At 41.1% G+C, this 22,291-nt stretch overlaps 1 protein-coding gene across 5 annotated transcripts; it reads right to left on the reverse strand.

Moving 5' to 3' along the window:
• Window positions 1–1,784: 1,784 nt before the first annotated feature.
• GALNT3 (polypeptide N-acetylgalactosaminyltransferase 3) lies at window positions 1,785–20,956 on the reverse strand. 5 transcript variants are annotated; one of them, XM_082236786.1, is made up of 13 exons: window positions 20,187–20,956; window positions 17,610–17,714; window positions 15,964–16,574; window positions 14,482–14,654; window positions 12,712–12,861; window positions 11,507–11,741; window positions 10,367–10,484; window positions 9,419–9,619; window positions 8,136–8,267; window positions 7,934–8,035; window positions 6,804–6,896; window positions 5,440–5,592; window positions 1,785–4,302 (listed from the first exon to the last, which is right to left on the reverse strand). In XM_082236786.1, exons 3-13 carry the CDS (start codon window positions 16,479–16,481, stop codon window positions 4,180–4,182), a joined length of 1,998 nt encoding a protein of 665 aa, XP_082092912.1. In that variant the 5' UTR covers window positions 16,482–16,574; window positions 17,610–17,714; window positions 20,187–20,956; the 3' UTR covers window positions 1,785–4,179. The 5 variants fall into 5 exon arrangements, with proteins under 5 accessions (XP_082092912.1, XP_082092913.1, XP_082092911.1 ...); XM_082236787.1 differs by lacking the exon at window positions 20,187–20,956 and adding an exon at window positions 19,891–19,908; XM_082236785.1 differs by lacking the exon at window positions 17,610–17,714.
• Between the last annotated feature and the right edge of the window lie 1,335 nt (window positions 20,957–22,291).

Consider the following 22,291-nt stretch of genomic DNA (forward strand, 5'->3'; position numbering starts at 1 on the left):
CTCTGTTCTGCCAGGCAATTAAGTGTACATCCCTGCAATGGCCTAGTGATGTTTGTTTTTAAGTTCTTTTTTATTTTAAACTGGGCTTTAACTTTTTAAGACTTTCTTGTTTGGTTTTAGGTTTTTATCTTGTTGTAAACCACTGTGATACAGCGATATATGAATATTTAAACAAACACATGTTCAAAGCGGCCAATCACTTCTTTCATGTGTAAAACTCTGTGCCATCAGAAACGCCACCACCCTTGTCAGCGGAATTTGGTTCATGTGGGTTTACACAAAGGATTAGGAAGCCGTTTTTCTAGACGCTATTGGAAATAATTTTGCAACAGCATCCTCTGCTGGTTAGTTTATTGAACAAGCATTTAATAAATAAGAACTTCAAAAGGTTTGTTGGTTTGCTTGTTTTAAAAAGGAGCATTTATTAATTATTATTATTATTATTATTATTATTATTATTATTATTATTATTATATGCATATACTGCCCAATACCTGCAGTTCTCAAGACTATAAAAGTACAAAGTACATAATCAGTAGTCTAGATAAATCTGATATTTGATATTATCCTGTTAAATACACTCTGCAGACACGGGGAATGAATCTCCAACATTAACATGTTCCTTTCAGGAGCTATATACCATTCACTTATTCCCTTTGGCTATTTTATAGCTACAGTCTCAATGAATTTGAAAACAGAAATAACTAAAATAAAAGATAACATGGGATTGATAGAACTATAATAATAGAATGCTGCATTTTACAAAATATATTATTATTTGAACGAGATTACATGTATCTTACCCGGATTGATGCAAGAGAAAGACATGAACATCTGTTGCCATGCTGCTATTTATTCTGCTGTGAATGATGATCAATGGAGCTCGGTGGCTTCCTTTGGAGGAGACATACTGACACAATCACAAAAAAGCACAAATATCTTTTTTACAAGCACTTGGATGCAAGAAAACAGCTTTGGAGAATGCAACAACTTATTTCCCATTTGCCAGAAACAGATGGGTGGTCCTACTTTTTTGCTTCTGGATTTGGGTCTGCCTTTAATGGAGCTGCTCAGATTCCAAAGAACCTTGTGGAACCAGAGGCCTAAGAAATGAGGTAGGGCTCCAAAACGTATCAGGTTATTAAAGGAAGGGGGCACTAGAAAATCATAGCTGAATAAGTTTAAAAACAGATGAATTAGGTGAAATAAGAGAAAAATCAGAGCATACATTTGAACATAAGGTGCTGATAGATGCTGTAGCTTCTAGACCAGGCACCTCCAAACTCGGCCCTCCAGCTGCTTTGGGACTACAACTCCCATCATCCCTAGCTAATAGGACCAGTGGTCAGGGATGATGGGAATTGTAATCCCAAAACAGCTGGAGGGCCGAGTTTGGGGGTGCCTGTTCTAGACGATGTCATGCAACCAGGTTACTGCTACAGGCCAGTGCCTACGGGCCTCAGTAATTTGCAATGCATTCATTTTTCTAATGTCCAAAGGATGCTCTAGAAATTAATCTGGATCGTCTAGATTAATTCCACATCAGACTGCCTGCTCCCTCCTGCCAGAGTGAGCAATACAAATACACAAACATGGCTACACTTTGCCTGCAGAATTGCCAAACATTTGTTCCTGGTTGGTCCCAGGGCTGTGCTGCTGCAGTTGCCAAGGTTTCTTGTGTTTCCTTTTTTAGTGGCTTTGAACATCAATACCAAGTCACTGGGGCACTCTCAGACCCAAGCAAAGAAACAGAAAGCTGAACACACACCCAAAATCCCAAAGGGTAGCTTTTGCATCAAAATATTTTTATTTTATTACGTTTATGAAACAAAATTAAAGAGGTGTTCTGTACAGCATATCACGTATATCTGAAATAAATGCTTAGGAGTACAAGGAAGAATTAAGAACTCAGCCTAGAACAACTGTAGTTTAATGTATCACGTTTAAATCAGATGGAAGACCAGTACGGTGGTGGGGTAGAGACACAGCAGAACTGCATGCTGTGGAAAAGATAAAAATATAACGGGTAGAGACACAGCAGAACTGCATGCTGCGGAAAAGATAAAAATATAACGGGTAGAGACACAGCAGAACTGTATGCTGCGGAAAAGATAAAAATATAACAAAGTGCTATGAAGTCATAATTATAGCCTCAGTTTATAGTTTTGGTTGAACGTTTGGGGCAATGCAGGCACAGAGGAAGAAAAAGTAGTAGTTAACTTCGTGACATAAACACCAAATCAACAAAGTAGAGGAAAACCACTGTATAAACAGAAAACATACTTTTACGGAAGAACAATAGTTTTGCTTCAGCCATCTGCCACATTGCAAAACTCTGCTTATGCAAGCAGCATCTCAACAATAAGCTTTCAATAGTGTATATGCAAGGCCTCAAGTAGTTGTTTAAAACCAGAGATACCAAAATAAAGAAAACTGCTTTATCAGCTTCTTGAGATGGCAAGTGCTGTAACAACCTCCCCCAAGCTAACGTCCTCCAAATGTTTTGAACTACAGCCCCCCATCACCCCTGAACATTGGCCATGCTGGCTGGGGCTGACAGGAGTTGTAACCCAAAAGATCTGAAGACCAGCTTTGGCTGTATCCAGAAAGGCCCACAAGAGCACATATGCCTGGGGTGGTGATGAGCAATTTTCATTTCTGGTGGCAACCCTCTAACTCCTCCACGGGGAAGAGCTGGGGCCAACTCTGTGTGCACATGAAACACAGCACAGGAATCTATGAATGAATAGCAAATATATGGCTGCAATGCTCAGGGGAAAAAGCTCCTCCATGGTGGCATCCGTCCCCTCTCTTTTAAATGCTAGAGGAATTATTCACAAGGAGTGAGCTTTTATTTGCAACCTCTTGGTTTAATTGCTAAGGGTGGGTCAAATGTAATTCCAATTATCTGATTCTATCACAATGTAATGCTCTCCTCCCCAGCATGCCCTCTAAACCTGTTCCAGGGGCTCTCCCCAACCCTCTGGAGCAGATTTGTGGAGGAAGAATCTAGTTGCCTGAGTGAAAATCCATGAGCTGATGTGACATTGTACTTGAAAACCCCTCTATTTTTCTCAGCATTGTTGACCCATCACACTAAGCAGCAAAAAGTGCTGAATACTGACTCTTAATTAAGGTGTTTCATCACAGAATGTGCAACCAGTGAGATATTTTGTTAAAATTCTTTGCATGTAGAAAGCAAATAATCCTAACTCTAAACCTAGCAGGTTCAGTTAAAAAATTACAAATTTCAGATGAAAGACACCAGTTACTTAAAATGTTTTTCAATAGTTTTGAATTAAAAGGGTCATGTTTTAAATTATGAACACATGAAAGAGGAAAATAGGAATTAGAGATATGGAAACTTGGAACCCACACATAATAGAAAAAAAATGAGAGATGCCAGAATTGTCTAAGAAGCAAGTAATGTGATATATCAGGAGAAGCAATAAACACATTTTCAACCAAAAGAGAACAATTTTGTAATCAGTTTCAGAAATCTTAAACATACAAAGCTCATCACTGATAAGCATAATGAACAACAGAACACCAAAAACAGCAGCATACAGAGACCCAACCAGTTTGCAAGGGGCTAACACCAAGAAAGTATTATTCATTGGAGTGGTAATAGAACTTCATAGTTTCAGAAGAATTGATAAACTTCATAGATATTTCTTGCTATAAACACTGAGCCAACTAGATCAATGTGTAAACCAGGGATGGTCATTTAAGGAAAGCTGTCACAGTTTAAATTATAAAGAACACCTATAAGGCACTCTATTTTTCAGATAATATAGAAAAAAAAATCATCTCCGTAACCTCTATCAACAAGTTTCTTCAGTTATTGACCAGAATGTGTTTGTGAATGCATGTATGTAAAACTTTTACAAACTATCCCCAAACCACTGAGAATTGTGTCTTAAAGACAGAGGTCTTACAAAAATATATATACTGGAAATATAATTTCCAGTATTTGTAAACATTTTTTTAAGAATCAAGAAACTTAAGTATTCCTTGGATTTCTTGCCAGCTAAATTGTGCATTTTAATTTTGAAGTAAAAATGCTTTATTTATTTATTTATTTTTACAGTTAAGATGACTCTGCATAATTTAAGTTAAAGCTGGATAATTTTGAAGGAGATACGGTTCCCGCTTAAAACATCTCCTAATTACCAGTACTTAATTGTTTCGGCTAAAAATCCATTTTTGGAAGACGTCTGAAGGGTTACACGTCACCAAGCTTGGATGTTCTTTATTTCCTGTCAGGCACATCTTTAAGGCTGCGTTGTACAACGACTGGTCCTAGAAAAGGAGAGAGAGAGAGAAGACACATTTTTATATTACTTTTTCTCCAAGGAGATTAGGGGGGCATGCCAGGACTAGCCACTTTAACCTTAAAACAATGCTGTGAAGTAGATTGGTCATACAATGGCTTATGCAGAGTCACTCAGTAAACTTTGGGGCTGACTGGGAATTTCAAACTGGCTCTGCCCAATCCAAGTACGACAGGTGATTGTACTATATCACACCGTCTCTCTGGTTCTGCCCATTAATCCAGCCAAGATTCTGTAGACATCATGAATACTTGGAGAGACAAAATTCTATCAATGCTGACAAAGACTGATGATCTGCAACAAATTCCCCAGTGCTGAAAGCTGCAGCTATACAATGGTACCTCGGGTTAAGTACTTAATTGGTTCTGGAGGTGTGTTCTTAACCTGAAACTGTTCTTAACCTGAAGACCACTTTAGCCTATGGGGCCTCCTGCTGCCGCCGAAGCATGATTTCAATTCTCATCCTGAAGCAAAGTTCTTAACCTGAAGCACTATTTCTGGGTTAGCGGAGTCTGTAACCTGAAGTGTATGTAACCTGAAGCGTATGTAACCCGAGGTACCACTGTATTTACACCTTTGAATTTAGAGCCTGCTATATCTTAGAGGCTTACAGTGGGTTGAAGGTAGCTATATTTGATTTTTTAAAAAAATAAATAAATAAAATGCTTCCCTTGATCATAATGGGTTCACTGTTCTACAATGGTATCTAAAAACATGGCTGTAAAGAGCTGTTCTTGAGAGGTACCGGGAGAAGAGAGAATGAGATCTAGAAAGTTTTTACATAGGGCTCAGAACTACAGCTTTTTCTACACCTCTGAAGAACTTTTCAGCTACCAGGAAGGAGCTGGAAAACCTCTCACATGTTCTGAAGAAAAGTCATTCTAAGTATGTGCCAAGTTTCAGACTGGGGGACAGGGACTTGCACAGAGGAGCTTATATGCAACAATAAATATCTCTAAGAAGAACTTGCTCCTGCAGCTGCCCTATCGTATGGGAGCAGTACATGTAAATGTAAAACTCCTCCTCCACATTTAATTAACTAGCAGCTCCAAACTACAAAAGCTGTATGTTCTCTTTTTGCTTGGCTGAATTGATTTGAGAATACCTCTCGGATCTCCCATTTCTCTTCAGGAGGGGTTCTGCTGTTCTTCCCTTTGTAGCCACAGTCATGAAGTTGTGCTTCTCCTGATACAGCATGCAGGCACAGCTCTTTCTGGATGTTGTGCCTAATTTCATGATGTGCAGAATATTCAAAGTACTATATAAAGAAACAATTCAGTCAGGGAAATAGCACCCAAAACTCAACCATACAAATTCACGGAGTCCCTCTGAACTCCAGATTAATGCTTACAGAACAACTTTATGCTTTGCAGGTGGAGTGCTTGATACACAATGCCTAAATCATGACAGGGGCAGGTCACTAAAAATAGTAGGGTGAAAATGGAAAGATTTTAGTTTCCCTTCTGTCTCCCACTCAGAGACAAGGCAGGAGAGATAGCTATGTGGCAGATTTCCAATGAAACCAATTTGTACAGAGCAGATCCCAGAGCTGCTTGGGAAGGTAGGAGGCTCTCTGGAACAATGTAGGAAGTTGCACTAGGGCCTGCAGAGAGAATTGGTGAAAACTGCCTTCCTCTTCCTTATTCTAGAGGAGCAGCTTCTGCTTGACTCTGGTCCCTTCTATGAACAGCAAATACAGGAAGTCTTTCCATTCATGAAAGAGACATTCTGGATCTAACCCTGAATTAGTATGAAAAGTCTGTGCAATGTCTAAGGATCTTAGAACTCTTGCAATTGAAAGGTGCTAACCACTCAAAGTTAAGCACTTTTAAAGCCACACTGATTTCAGTGCTTAACTTTGGCAAGATCATATCCAAGGCAATTGCAAGGGATAGAAGCAGCTGTCCATCCATAGTGTGCCAGCACTGCCTTAACAGTATAAGTGAAATGTCTTCCACTGGCATGGCACCCTTGCCAACGCTGATGCAGACCAGGCAAATAATGACACTTGCAATATGCCCTGGACCTCCTTTGGGATGAATATATATATGCTATTAAACGAATATAAGCTACCAGATTGTTCTTCTTTTCCTGTATCAAGCTGATAGTATGAAATTCAAAAACAAATACTATTTAATAGAAGAGACCATTGAGTGGTTACTAGGTAACCACTAAGGAATCAAACAATGGAATTATTGTCCACATCTTTCCTATTTACCACTACAGTACTTTTTACGATAGGGTAATTTACATAAAAATTGAGTTTTTTTTCTTGAATGAAATTAGCTATGATTTGCAACACCTAGTTACATTTCCAGAGGTGCTACATTTAAGGGATGCGATATGTTCTAAACCATTTCTGCTCCACAAGTTGTGCACCGAGAAGTGTTTGTTAGAAGTTCAGCCATCTAGGAATGTGCATAGGCTCAAAATGGTAGGTGGTTTTAGCATAGGGAAGACCACTCTAACCTCCCAGCATGAGGCTGTAAGTATGACAGGACAGATGACAGGACAGCCTGGTTGCTTAGTCACCCACTGGTTTCCTCCTTGACAGCAAAAGTTCTAAAGACAAAGGAAAAAGCAGCAGAAGAAAGAGGGAGGGAAAGAGTAAAGATTATTAAGTTTACAATGCAGAAATGAAGAGTGTTCCCGCAGAATAGATCAGAAGCAGACAAAAAGCTGAAAGACAGATGAAGAGTGCATGGCAGAGACAGTCAGGGAACCAGTATAACCAAGCCAGTATATAGCAGTATGGAAGCCATCCAAGTTATTAGCGTGAGGTTATAAAAGATGTGGACTCTGCAGAGGAAGGAGACTCAAATTGAGAGTTGGTCTTCACTTTGGGTTCCACTGCATCTATGCCAATGGTAGCTTACTCTCCCCTAACACAATGCCCTCTTTTTATACTGAACACCTTAAATGAGAGACATGCTTACACTATACACACTCAAACAGGAACATAAAGAACATCAGGCTTCCCAAATAAAACAGTGATTACACAGTAGCTTCTAACCATAGGGATGGCTCCAAATTTGGTGCTGCCCTTGGAGAGCTCCTTGCTCTTTAGAACGCAATGCAGTAATCTAACCTTGAGGTTACCAGAGCATAGGCAACAGTAGTTAGGCTATCCCTGTCCAGGTAGGAGCATAGCTGGGCCACCAGCCAAAGCTGATGGAAGGCATTCCGGGCCACTGAGGCCACCTGAGCCTCGAGCGACAGCAAAGGATCCAGGAATATCCCCAAGCTACGAACCTGCTCCTTCAGAGGAAGTGTAACCCCATCAAGAGCATTTTCCTACCCATCCGGTCTAGGGAACCACTCACTAACAGAGCCTCACTCTTATCTGGATTGAGTTTCAGTTTGTTGGCTCTCATCCAGTCCATTACTTCCACTGCCTCACCTACAGATGTAAAGGAGAACTAGAGCTAAATGTCATCAGCATACTGCTGACAACTTACTCCAAACCTCCAGATAACCCTACCCAGTGGTTTCGTGTAGATATTCTAGGCATGAGACCCTGATATATTTAAAACATGGTCTGAAAACTCATTGTTGTGCTTATCTGCACAGTTACATAAAAACCAAATGCAACATTTTACCTGGTTTCCTCCAAGCCCATGACATGTATACATAATCAATGGCTTGCCACCATTATTATTTTCTCCAGCATCCAGGCATGTTCTTCTTCCAACATTTTTTAACTAAGGAATGTAAAAAATGGAAATGTAAGTGCAGAATAGCATAGCTAAATCCTCTGCTCATTTGCTTTATTTCTTCTTGTAAAAAGAAAAGCATACTCACAAATCCATATAATGGAGGATTCAAGTCTGGTACATATGCCTCAGGATAAACATTGCTAAGGTACCACGTAAAGTTTTTACATTGTAATTGTTGCCTTAACTCATATCTTTTTGAGAGGTCACCAAACGTTTTCTGTTGAAACAATACTAAACAGTGTTATAACAAAACCAAATCACAAATAATACTTTTAACTGAAAGTAAACACACAGGGAATTTGTAAATTAATTCAGTTAAAGAAGCTTTAAAGTATCTTTTAATAATGAAAATAGAGGTTGGAGGTCCATTTAGAAGCCACTCAACTTCTTGCAGCCCTCAACACATTTCCTATAATCATTATATGTTCTGATCAAATTATCCTTTTCCATGTATCCCCAAAGAATCAGAAGTGGAGCAAGAAACACCACTTACCCAATAATGGTGGCAACAACCCAATAATTCCTTTTCTCTTTCTCTCTTATATATAAATAAGTAAATAACTGACATAAATTTATAGAGCCAGGAATACACACAAGCACACTTGAGATGCAAATCTACATTATCCTTTGCCATTCATTTTTAAAATCTCTAACTTTAATTTCCCCCCTAAACAACTGGCCAACTTGGGGTTTTTGAGGTTATCAAATGTTGTTAATTCCTTATTTACATTTAACATGACATAAGAAAAGCCTACTGAACCAAGTCAAAGTCCTGTCTAGGTTCAGCAGCCAATTAGATGCCTATGTGAAGCACGTAAGCAAAATCTGAGTGCAATAGCACTCTCTCCATTTGTGACTCTGGCATTCAGATGTATACTGCCATTGAAAGTAGAGGTAGAACACAGCCTTATACTCTGTGCATATTTTTTTTTAAAGTCATCCAAGCTGTTTGCAATCATTGCATCTTACAAATACTGCCTGGTACTAGCCTTCTAATATTTATCCTAGTTGGCTAATATTGCTTTAGCAAAATCAAGATTCTTTTTAGTCATTCTTTTAGACTTCACATATATTAATCAACTGAATGTTAAAGAGAATTATTGAGAAAGATCCCCCTCATTCCTACTACAAGTTGGTGGATGCAATTAACGGCACTACTCTAGTTCAAAGAGCTTCGGGGAGGTATTGTATAAAAGATTAAATGAAGAGGTAATGGGCACTACTGAATCTATTCAATATATTGCCAAGCAGAGCAAATTGAATAAAGAGTGCCTACTACGTTTATATATTTTCACAATAAATAATTTTTGCTCACCAAGAACTTCAGTGCAGCAACTGATTTCTAATACCACCACCATCGTCACCTACTTGTTTAACTATTTTTGTTGCTTCTGTGTTTCTCCGGTAAAATATATACTTATATTCATCCATCCAGACTTCTGCAAGACGAACTTGATTACGGGTGATCACTTGAGTCCCTTTTGGAAAGGTATGGGGGCTCTTGCTGCGAAATACATGGCCCACAACTGAGCAAGGTATGATTTCCAGCTGTCCCCCACATTGCCACACCTGAAAAAAATAACAGTTTCACTTATCAGCCTTTAACAGAATCACCAGATAGCAAGTAATATTGCTCTAGAAGCATTTGTATAAAAATGCTTTCTGAAATCAAACCCTGTCTACCTACATGCAACAGGGAAATAAAACATTTCTACCTTAAGTAAGATATTATTGCAATACTGATGCAGCAACCAAGCACCCGACACCACACTACTAGGAATGGGGAGAGATCCAATTCAGCCCACATTTAAATATGAATCTACTCATTTTCCATTTTCCAAAACAACATGCAAACTGAAACAGAGGCATTATTCAAAATTCACATTTACAGGCGTCCCCCCCACACTTACACGCAATCAACTCGTGCACGACTGTGCATATCCATGGCGCCAGGAAATAAATAAGTACAGGTGGACACCATTTCATGTGGGGGTTCCGTTCCTGGCCCCTGTGGGCATCACTGGAGTGTGTATATGCATGCCCTGCCCTGTTACAGTCCGTTTTCATGAGGATATTAAAAAATAAATCAATCACAAATTGTTCCAAAATGTTGAGAAAACAAATTTAAGGCTGGAAAACTGAGGACTGAAATGAACAGATCCTTCCATCCCTAAACGCTACAGTAGTTTCTCCCTCCAGGTTATCATTAGCCGAAGACCAAGCTCATCTGGTCTCCTACTTCTATAGGGAGCAGCTGAAATGCAACTGAAGTTTTGTCATTGCACCTTCATGTGAATCTTGTGTCTCTAAACTTACTCGGAAAGACATTTCTATATTTTCTCCTCCCCATATTTCCATTTCTTCATCATAGCTTCCAACTTTGTAAAAGTAGTCCTTTGATATTGAAAAGAGGCCTCCTGCAAAAGTGGGTGTTCTGCAAAAAAGAAAAAAAGGGGGGGATAATCTTTCATGAAGCTAGCAATTTCCCAATCTGGGGAAAGCCTGTTATTTTTCTTTTTAAGATCCCAAAGCCCACCCCTCTTCAGGAAAGCCTGATAAATGGGCAATCAACACTTTATGAACCATCAGCAAAGGCAAACAGCCAACAACAGAGGGAAACGCATTAGTGAAAATGTTTGGCTACTATTTGGGCTTTGTAGAGAAGCTACTACCATGAGCTATATGCACATTAGCATCCATTTCAAAGCCAGAACAATAAAATAGTCAACAACTGTCCTGGGAAGTAATTGCTTCTGAAATATGAGTTGTGCAGTAGTTGTATTACTACAATGAAACAGTGTGATATGGGGCAGGGGGAGGGATTGCTCAACTCAACTGAAGGGAGGGGAAAGGAAATGTGCCCTAGTTTTAATCAGTCATTATATGCCCCACCTCCATTTCTAAGGTAAATTTCAATGAAATCAATGAACTATGTGTAAATTGCATTCTGTAATGGTGCAGAAATTCTAAACCCGAAGCAACAAGCAGGTTTAATTAGGGATGCCAACTTTTCTTACAGTCTCTTTCTGCCTCCAACAGCTGCATTGCTCAACCAGTTCAGATATTCCCATAATCCTACCTTCAAAGCCAAGGATGCCATCACTCAGGCTTTTGTTACAGCCAAAAAAGCAACATTAGCATCCATAGCACTCTCAGTATTTAAAATTCAACTGATGGCTTTTTATATACATACAACTCTTCTACTGATAGAGCTTATTTGAGGTGGTTCAGTCCTACTAAAGCTTAAAATTTCAAGAGTTCTTTGAAAAAAATGTTTAAAACCTGAAGTACCATGCGAAAAGAATACAAGATGTAGAAGACAGAGCCTCACTGATCCTTCTGCAATTCTTTTTCTCTTTTAACCAAAATGAAAAAGTTACATGTGAATTATTTTTTGGAACACTATTTCCAAGTAAAGATTTTGTAAATGGAAAAAAATTAAGTTTCATTGCTTACTTAATAGGGTACGTTTCATCTTTCCTTCTTTTGCCTTCATGTTCAGGAAGAGATTCCCATCCAAACGACAAACTCCAGTCAAAATTCCCTCTATTATGGTTTTGACCATAAGGGGAAGGTTTCATGAATTCAAAAGTATTTAGATCTATAGATGAAATATCAGGGCTTACGACACGAGTATTGTTTTCAGCTATTCTGGCCAACAATGGCTCTAGCCAGCCATAGAAACATTCACCTGAGAGAGGAAACAGGAGGTAAAATAATTATTATAATGCTGGATTTATCCACTTTCATAAAAGCAGTTACAGGAACATTTTAATTTCACTTAGGCTGTGATCCTATGCACATTTATTTGGAAGTAAGTCCCACTGAATTTACTTACTTCTGAGTAAGGTAAAGGTAAAGGACTCCTGGATGGTTAAGTCCAGTCAAATTTGACTATGGGGTACGGCACTCATCTCCACTTTCAGGCCAAGGGAGCAGGAGTTCGTCTGCAGACAGCTTTTTGGGTCATGTGGCCAGTATTACTAAACCACTTCTGGCACAACGGACACCGTGACTAAAGCTAGAGTGCATGGAAACGCTGTTTACTTTCCTGCCGCAACGGTATCTATTTATCTACTTTCACTGGAATGCTTTCAAACTGCTAGGTTGGCAGGAGCTGGGACAGAGCAACATCGAGCAGATTCGAACTGCCGACCTTGCAATCAGCAAGCCCAAGAGGCTTGGTGGTTTAGACCACAGTGCCACCCATGTCCCGCTCGAGTAGACCTACATAGGATTGCTGTTATTTTTAAAAATCCACATGTATGCTGGAAATATTGTTAGCTTACAGATACCTGCTATGAAATATCACATACATGATCAAATGAAAAATATGGCTAGCACGAAATGAAAATGAACTTTGATTTTTCCCATCCTAAACCTCAGTCCGAAACACAAATTAGATATTTTAAAAATGGACTAGCTTTGGCTTTCTCCCGAGATTCATGTGCATTTGTGTAAAAGCTGTCCTTAGCTTAAATAAATAGTTTTTCTGCAATCAGTTCCATATTTTTAAAAGCTGTGCATTTTCAACAGCAATGCTTCTATAGTGTTATTTGTTAGAAAAACAGTTAAAACAGGACAAGGAAGAAATCAATACGAAAATTCTTTAATATTTGTTAGCTAACTAAACTCTATTACAGTCCAACGCTATTACTTACAGTGTGCATCCAAAAAAGTGAGGGTTTCTCCAGTTGCTATTGAAGCGCCTAATAATCGAGCAGTGATGAGCCCCTTTCTTTCCTTTTGTCGGACAACTTTAACTATCTGGAATTGTTTCACATAATCATCCAATTTATCCTGCAAGTATTCTAAAAAGACAACAAGACAGTCTTTGCCAATTTAATAAAAGGCAAACGTTAAGTTCACTTTTCATAACTAGCCACTCAATAAGAGGAAAGTCAAAATACATTTATTCTGAAATGCCTGTACTGTAGTTTCAGCTTGAAGGGATAAGAGTATCTGCTTTTATTGAAGAATGGGGGAAGGGAGATACGACCCCAAATACACCAGGAACCAGAATTTGGGGGAAATGCAATTTCTAGTACAAAGCAGTAAAAAAATTAGTTCTGTACAAAGATGAATTTGCCAAGTCATCATATCTTATTGATAGCTCAGTTGGTTAGAGTGTGGTGCTGATTAATGCCAAGGTTGCAGGTTTGATCCCCATACAGGACAGCTGCATATTCTGCATTGCAGGGGGGTGGACTAGATGATTTGCAGGGTCCCTTCCAACTCTCCACTTCTATGATAATTTTTTTTTGAAAAGACATTCTACTGAAAAGTATTCTACTGACAGAAAGAGAACAAGTTTTACTCGTTTGGCAGGGGAATCAAATAACATTAGTTACCCTTACCATATTTATGAAGTAGGTTGGGCATTACTGAATTCTTTTCATAACTAAATTAGCCTTTTTAAAGGTGTGTTTCATAATTTTGAAGGGGGGGGAGGAGAGAGAGGGAAAATTTGCCTGGTCCTGACCTAGAGACTCACCCTTTAAGTCAATTGGCTAGTTCAGAGAATGCATTCTCTCATTGACACAGATTGTAGAGAGCAGGAGCCCTCCTTCTGCCATTCACAAAGGAGACTAACATTCCAGTGGGTCCTATATGCATGTACAATCCAATGCTTACAGGCAACAATAATTTGTTTACGTCATGTGTGCATACGTTTCATTGAAATATTATGCCTTGCAAAAGTAACTGTGGCAAGGGAAGTGGGGCAAATGCAACAGGCAGACGTGGGAGAAAGGCATTCTCTCACTTCCAACAAATGTAGAAAGTAGTGCCTGAGCCAGTCTTTCTTCACTTGCTGTGAAGCAGAACTACAGGCGCTCTTTCTTTGGCAGATAACGGAAGGGGAGGAATGGCAAGAGAAGGGGCTGCTGGTGCACTAAAACAACAGCTACTAATTAAGATAGAAGCTCAGGTTTGATATTCTGCCAAACCATGGTTTAAGCTTCCAAATGTACAGACAACAAAGTATGATTTAGAGTTTCTCATTTGCTTTATTTTCCACCCACTCATCACCAGCTTCACAAGTCGGTAAATTCACTCCGGTCTCCATAGTGCAGCAGCCTCTTGAGACAAAAGCATAATTGCAGCTATTGTTCTTATAAAATCAGATATCACATCAAGCCGGTTAGCACAAACTATGGTTTGCAAACCTATGTCAAGTCATGTTTTCAAATTCTAGTTTGGTGGCTGTTCACAAACCATAGTCAATTCAGACATCATGCCTAATGTAATTAAGCATTAAGGATCATGAACTGAGACAAAGAGAAAGCACAAATCATTTCAATTTGAGAGATCTTTATACTTTAGAAATATAAATATTTTTTGTTATTTAAAAAGTGTGTATTTTTAGGAACACAAAATAATATGAAAAACTCAAATGTGAAAAACCACACACAAACATTATACGTTCTTACCATCTACACTGGCATCATCCACCAAAATTATTTCCTTCAGTAATATTGCAGGGGAAGTATACATCACACTGTGAACTGTTCTTAAAAGAGTAGACCATGCTTCATTGTGGAAAACAATGATAACACTTGTGGTAGGTAGTGGAGGACAGCGTTTAAACTTTTGCTCGATACATCTAGATGACAAAAACAGTTTTAAGAACGAAAAATGGATTATAAGTCTGATACTTTGATGTGGCACAGATAAAGCTTGGCAAGTATGGTGGAACTTCTTTCTCCCACCAATACTAATATAAAAAAGCCATGCACAAGATCTGTGCGGAGCAATTGTTTCCAGAATATCCTAACAAAGCGTAACATAAAAAAATTCCTTCCAGTAGCACCTTAAAGACCAACTAAGTTAGTTCTTGGTATGAGCTTTCGTGTGCATGCACACTTCAGATCTTCAGGTATCTGAAGAAGTGTGCATGCACACGAAAGCTCATACCAAGAACTAACTTAGTTGGTCTTTAAGGTGCTACTGGAAGGAATTTTTTTATTTTGACTATGGCAGACCAACACGGCTACCTATCTGTAAAGCGTAACATGTTTTTGTAATACATCACAAGGGGCATGTGGCAATTTAGAACAATTGCCACCATAAAATGTCCAGGATTTACAATTTATCAAGGATTAGACACTTGTGATGAAAGAAAAGGGCATCCTTTCATCAATACATCTTAAAACAGGGGTGGGGAACCTTCAGACCCTATCTAGGCTCGCTATACCTGCCCATTTGGCCAAACAGGCCATTCTGGCTAAGCCACACCCATCTGCCAATCACCTCACAACATATATCACATCTGTTGTGGGAAGGCAAAAAGGCAGCTGGGCTAGGACAAAGCGGGCTTCCGAAGTGACAATGATCAGATGACTGGCAGCACTTCAGCAACTTGTAGCAAATAGCCTTGTGCAGTATTTTGAAGTTGCCACAATCAACTGATTGTCTGGGCTTCAAAACACAGTGCCATTTTAACGGTACTTGCAAAGAGCCCTGTGCTGTGCTTTGAAATCCTGACAAACCGTTGGCTATCGAGATATCAAAGTGCCATGTCATCTGAAATCGCTGTGATGACAGGTTGGGGGCGGGTCCCTGACCTCATCAAATTTGCACAGAGTAAGCATCTGGTCCACTGGTGAGTTTTAATTTCCAACCCCTTTCGTAAAGGATATGTGTGAAAGGGCACCAAGCCCAAACAAATTTACATCACCATCTATTGAATTTCTTAGATGCATTATTTGCTTCCGTCAGAGATAATTAGAAGATTACTGTACTCATACTTACACAGCTTCATACATGCAGATGCAAAATTAAGTAGCTAGAAATTATGCTAATGATAGTGGCGACAAAGCACATATCAATGCAGAACATGGGGAATCAAAACCCCTTTTCAATATTTTGCATATGTAATTAAAGACCAGAAATCCAAATATACTTCAACATACTCAGGAGGTCGTGTGTCTGGTCCAAGATCCCGGTGTAAAGAAATCCTGTCGCTTGCAAAAGCGTTGAAACAATGTTTTTCATCTCCGCGTTCTTTTTCCTCCTTCTCAGCTGGACTTAAATTGACCGTTTTGAATGGTTTACCAGAAGCCCCTGGAGCATGAGAGTCCTGAGGGGGTCGATCCAGGTGAGGTGTCAGCTCTGCTGCTGTATAGGAGCCAGGTAAACAGCGCTTCTGTCCTGCCTTTTGAGTTTGCCTAATAGGCGCTTTAATCTGCATTTTTGGCTTTGCAACTTTAATATTGTTCACAGCTTTTAATACTAGACCCAGTACATTATTAATCTTTCCATCTTTTGATGGGCTCCCAGGCTCCTCATTAAAATCCTGAATGCCAACTTCTCTTTGTAGCAGAAACAAAAATATCAAGAAGATAAAAATAATGAAGGTAAACTTCCAAAGTTTCCACGGGGACAAATGTTTCATTGTGAATCGTCTTAGCAGCCTTACGAAAGCCATCATGCCCACCCTCCACTTGTCCACGTATGCAAGTGCTTCCAATGATGCTATTCTTTATTCATAGAGGTAGTTAGATGCTTCATAAAATGGTCATATCTGCAGAAAAGTTTTTTAAGTGTTAATAAATGCTATTGTATAAATGGACACTTTAATGCTTCATAAGGACAGATGCACCTGCTTAATTAGGTACAGAGTGAAACCTGTGCAGAGCAGGATAGCATTCTTTTCAGTACAGTACTCAAGCTGTCTTCTCGTTTCTAAACTTGCCACAACTTGTATTTGAATTTTGACCAAGGGCTACAAATAATAATAATAATGATAATTTATACACCGCCCACCTGGCTGTACTGTCCCAGCCACTTAGGGCGGCTTCCAGCATATATAAAAACATAGTAAAGCATTAAACCTTAAAAAGCTTCCCTAGGCTGCCTTCAGATGTTTCCTAAATGTTATATAATTACTCATCTCCTTAACATCTGATGGGAGGGTATCTACTGGGAAGGCACCACTACCAAGAAGGCTCTCTGCCTGGTTCCCTGTAGTTTCACTTCTCATAGTGTGGGAACCTCCAGAAGGCCCTCGGTACTGGATCTCAGTGTCTGGGCCGAACGAGGGAGGTGGAGATGCTCCTTCAGGTATACAGGGTCGAGGCTGTTTAGGGCTATAAAGGTCAGCACCAACACTTTGAATTGTGCTCCGAAACGTACTAAGACCCATATACTTGACAAATAATACAAAATGTATTATTCCGCACTGTATATATTCTAATCACAGATACTGATGGTACACTAAGGCAACTAACTTCAGTCAGATGAAGTGAATTGACATTGATGGTATACCACTGGCTGAGCGAAGGTCTCATTAGTCATAAACATGCATCTTGATGCTAACCTAAATGCAGAAATGCCACGTGCCATTTTCCTTTCAAGCAAAAGTCATCAGGGAAAAAATGGGTTTGTGCACAGAACTTTAAAATTAAGCTTCAAGAAGCACTCTCTTCCAAGTCATAAACTCCTAATTAAGCTCCAAAACACCGCATTTCAACAGTAAGATTTTGAATATATATATTTTTTTAAAAATCACTTCAGCTGAAATATTAAAGCTCTAAAGCTCCAATCCTAAAATGCTTACTATACAGGAAGTTCTATTGGATTCAATGGGATTTACTTCCTTAGGATCAATGGTGTGCGTTCAATTTTGGTTTTAGGGATAATTTTTAGGCACTTGCATTGTAGTCTGGCAGACAAAAAAAATAATCCATGTAGTTGGGAACCAACATCAAATTTTCTTGAGCCTGGGATTCCCACCCTTATAACTACAGAAAATGACAAATTAATTATACATCTTTACATATGTGATACTACTGCTAATCCATGGGTTAGGCAGTTAGTACTCATTTGACATTCTAAAGATCACCACCTCCTTGTAAAGCTAAATGTATCAGCTAGCTAAAATGTGGTGTAGCCTGTGAGTCATGGGAAAGCCAACTACAACTACACACACCTCCCTTCTTTATGTCAACATCTTCTGTTGACCTTCCACATCACCAGCAGCAGCAGTTCCTGGAAGGATAAGGAAGATCAGAGCCGCCTATTCACACTCTTTTTTACAATGCACACCATTCTGTTCTGAGGTTGGGCAGAGCTTTAGAAAAAGCTTTTGAACCTTTAATATCTTGTGTCTCTCCTGCACAATTTCAGCAAGTTACACACACCCAAAATCCCACCCATTCAATACACTGAACAACACATATTACACAACAATTAAAATTGTACAGGAAGATGCTCACATCTTCCTCCACCTCTGGCCACCCTAATCCCCATGGGGGCACCGTTGCAAGAAACACAAAGTACTGTGGCGCTCCCAAATGTTATAGCTGAATTCAGTCAGGCCTGGTCCAAGAACCCTGCAGGATTAGACCAAAAGCTGATCTAGTCCAGAATCTTGTTTTTTCACAGTAGCCAGCCTGGTGCCCAAGGGAAGCCCACAAGCAGGACATGAGTTCAGCTGCCCTCTCCCACAGCTATTTCCTAACAACTGACATTGGGGTGAGGGCAGTCTCCTGAAATCTCATATCCCAAAACTTTGCAGAGAAAGATCCAAGAACAAGAGGTTCTGCCTGCCAGCTGCATAGCAACAGTTCAGACAATGCAACACAGCCAGGCCATTGGCCTGACTTCCTAGGGTCCTATGATAAACCTTACACACCAGAGCCCACCTAACCCTAAGCATACTTACTCTGAAGCAAATCCCACTGGGCTCAACCAAACTTACCCCCTGCGGTTTAAAACTGGAGCCTTACTATTTTATGTAGGCACTTTTCAAAGCACTTCATATGCCTAATCTCGGCACACCTTAAAACACCCTTGGCAAGGGTATCCCAGGATCATCCCACATTGGGGATCCTTCCTAGGACAGGGCTGCCAACTTGAATAAAATATTGGGGGTGGGGCAGGCAAGCACCGCCATGCATAACTGATCACATGACGCAACACCCAGACACCAGTTGAATGGCAATGCCCATCCACTTGGGCAGGGGGCAGCCTCCTCAAATACTGCATTTGGGAGGGGTGGGGGAGCAAAGGGACCTTGGCCCCTAGGTGTTGGCCCCTGCAGCTTAGGACCAGGCATGAGTTCGAAACATACCCGTTCACGCAGTTATATGTGCCCACAGGGCATCATTGCCCAGGGGCTCTCTCTCCATAGCTGTCAACTTTCAGATTTGAAAATAAGGGATCAGCAGCCTCGAAAATAAGGGATCAGCAGCCTCACCTTTCCCGGGGACAGTCTACAGGATATCTAACAATCCGGGATAGCAGCTGGAAGCAGCGGGAAACGACGCTGGAATAATGGTAAAAGGTAAACGGACCCCTCGTGACCGACTCTGGGGTTGCGGCACTCATCTTGCTTTCTTCGCTGTGGTGTACAGCTTCCGGGTCACGTGGCCAGCATGACTATGTCGCTTCTGATGAAGCAGAGCAGCGCACGGAAATGCCATTTACCTTCCCGCCGGAGCGGTACCTATTTATCTGCTTGCACTTTAATGTGCTTTCGAACTGCTAGGTTGGCAGGAGCTGGGACCAAGCAACGGGAGCTCACCCCGTTGCGGGGATTCGAACCGCCGACCTTCTGACTGGCAAGTCCTAGGCTCTGTGGTTTAACCCACAGTGCCACCCGCGTCCCTACATATACACATACATACCCATACATATACCCATACATATACACATACAGTTCAGGGGTCATTTACCTTTTCCTTACACTCTCTCTCTCACACACACACACACACACATATATAGACACACACACACACACACACACACACAGTAAAAATATGTGTGTGTGTGTGTGTGTGTGTGTATTCTCTCTCTCTCTCTCTCCACTACATAGCTGTATCTGATCTATACTGTACCTATAAAATCTCCCCAGAGGACTAGTAGAACAAGACCAGCAACACCCCCCTCCCCATCCTCGTTACCTCGGGATAGGGCGGGAGAGGAGGAGCAGGAGGTGGGGAGGGGGGCGAAGGGCGCAACCGCTCCAACCCGGAGCCTCCCAGCCTACATGGCCATTTCTGCAAACGGCTCTCCGAGGCAGCAACCGACGCTCGCCCCCTGAAGCAACGGCAGCGGGAGACCCCCCCCTCCCCCGGCTGCTCTCATTGACCTCCACCGGCAGCCACCCAGCAGAATAAGCCCCGCCCCTTACCTGTGCCAGCAACGCGGAGAAAGCGGTTTCGGCTTCGGCGTGGAAGGAAGCAAGGAGCGAGCGTGCCTTCCTCTGCCCTCCTTCCCTCCTTCTTCACGGAGGCGGCGGCGGCGGCGGCGCTCCGTTGCCAGGGCGGCGAGCGGAAATCCCTGGCCTGCGATTGGCCGATTCGTGAGGTTCGGCAGCGCCCAGGTGAGCGTCGGGCCGAGGAGGGCGTTCCACCTGAGCGGCTCACCTGGGCAGCCCAGGTAAGGCGCGCGCGCGCAGCCCCTCCTTCCGCTCCTCCAACGGAAGGCCCCAAGCCCACGTGCCCCTGGCGGGCGCGAGAAGCACGGAGGCCCCGGAATGATCCTCCTCCTCCTCCGCTGCCCTCTATGGCTTTTGGACGCCCGGAGGCTCTGCCGCCCGGACGCTGCCGTCGTTTCCACCTCTTCTGCGCTCCTTGGCGACTCTTTACTGGGGTTCCTGCGAAGCTTATTTCCGAGGGGCAGAGGAGGGGTGTGTGTGTGTGTGCTTGAGCAATGGAAACTCCAGAGCAGAATTAATTCAGCAAACTGATACAGGGATGGATGAGCTCCTGCGGCGTTCGTTGCAACCGTGGAGGCAGTAAAAGGAAGGGGAATTGCATGGCCCTTGCTATGTGTTTTTAAGGCCCGATTGGAAAAATGAGGGAAAATGGAAAAGCAAAAGTTCGCTGGCAAATTTAGGGTAATATATCGGTGTGGCTGTGATATATGAATGGGAGAAAGAGATGGAGTGTTCAATATGATCATTATAGAAGCATTTTCTCAGCATTTTCAGTATGTGTCTAGATTCCACCTGGGACTCTTTGCACAATTTTCAGCCAACCTAAAGAGATTTTTTAGAAATGGGGAACGGGGCAAGAGGTCGGGGGCTTTAACGAAAAGAACAGGGACATCCTAACAATGCCTCTGCAGGCATCACTCGGTCCTTGAATCTAGAAGACACAATAATAGAATTTTGCACAGGTGTCGCCACAAAGATTTTGTAAAATCTACATTTTATTGCTGGAGATGTCAGACACTCAGTGCTCAAAAATACATATGTAGTAGCTACAAATAGTGTAAAGGAAAATGGAAAACTGAATGTTTCGGGAATGACAGGGAACTGTTTTAACAGTGAAAATTGACAGGATGCTCTGAGATTGAAACAAGTATGAATTGTAGAGTGTTATTGTTGCTTGCTTGAGTAATTTATAAAGAAAGATATATATTTAGTTTGGCATCATGCATTTTATTTTCAAATTACACTGAAAAAAGTAATGTTGACCAGATGCTGCAATATTTTAAGAAGTATTTACATTACTGTATTTCAGTTCTTTCCATAGGAAATATGAATCGTCTCCTTTTTAACAGCATAAAGTAGATTTCACAGTTCTGTGTTCTTGTAAGGTGGCTGGGAAGAAATCTCACATTTCCCCTCATTTTTATCCAGGTTGACTAGTTCAGTTATGACGTATTATTAATGATAAGAATAAGATCCGTTTGCTTTTCTAAGATTTTACATAAAGAGGCTGAAGACTAGAAATTTTAAGCCTACGCCCTTTTTCCCTTCAGGAAAAGCTGATGCATGAAGGGTCAATTCCGAGGACATGTGGGAGCAGTGGTTGTTTACCCCTACCTCATTAACAGCTGCTTTCCCTTCAACTAGGCTTTATGTCATGAACTGTGTGACTTTTTAGCCAACACCACTGCATGGTATGAGTTAAAATGTAAATTAATCTAGCACCATAAAAAGGAAAGTTGTTAATGTCTTAATCTCACTTGTGTTTTTTGCTCAAATGAACAATCAAATGCATACTTGGGGAACAAGCCCCATTGACAATAGTAGACTTATTTCTGAGTAAACACGCAGAGTTGTTCTGTTATACAACACTCTGTAGGGACGTGGGTGGCACTGTGGTCTAAACCACAGAGCCTCTTGGGCTTGCCAATCAGAAGGTCAGCAGTTCAAATCCCTGCAACGGGGTAAGCTCCTGTTGCTCTGTCCCATCTCCTGCCAACCTAGCATTTCGAAAGGACGCCAATGCAAGTAGATAAATAGGTACCGCTGCAGCGGGAAGGTAAACGGCATTTCCGTGCGCT

Source organism: Podarcis vaucheri (genome assembly GCF_965113315.1).
Source record: "Podarcis vaucheri genome assembly, chromosome: 1".
Lineage (NCBI taxonomy): Eukaryota > Metazoa > Chordata > Lepidosauria > Squamata > Lacertidae > Podarcis > Podarcis vaucheri.

Excerpts from the sequence above, each read along its gene's own strand:
- GALNT3 (XM_082236785.1), bottom strand. The coding sequence starts at position 16,481 with ATGATGGCTTTCGTAAGGCTGCTAAGACGATTCACAATGAAACATTTG. Across the intron at positions 5,593-6,803 it reads TTACAGCCTCATGCTGGGAG|TACTTTGAATATTCTGCACA; the intron begins GTTAGAGTGGTC and ends TTCTTTATATAG. Across the intron at positions 4,303-5,439 it reads AGAAATGGGAGATCCGAGAG|GACCAGTCGTTGTACAACGC; the intron begins GTATTCTCAAAT and ends CTCCTTTTCTAG.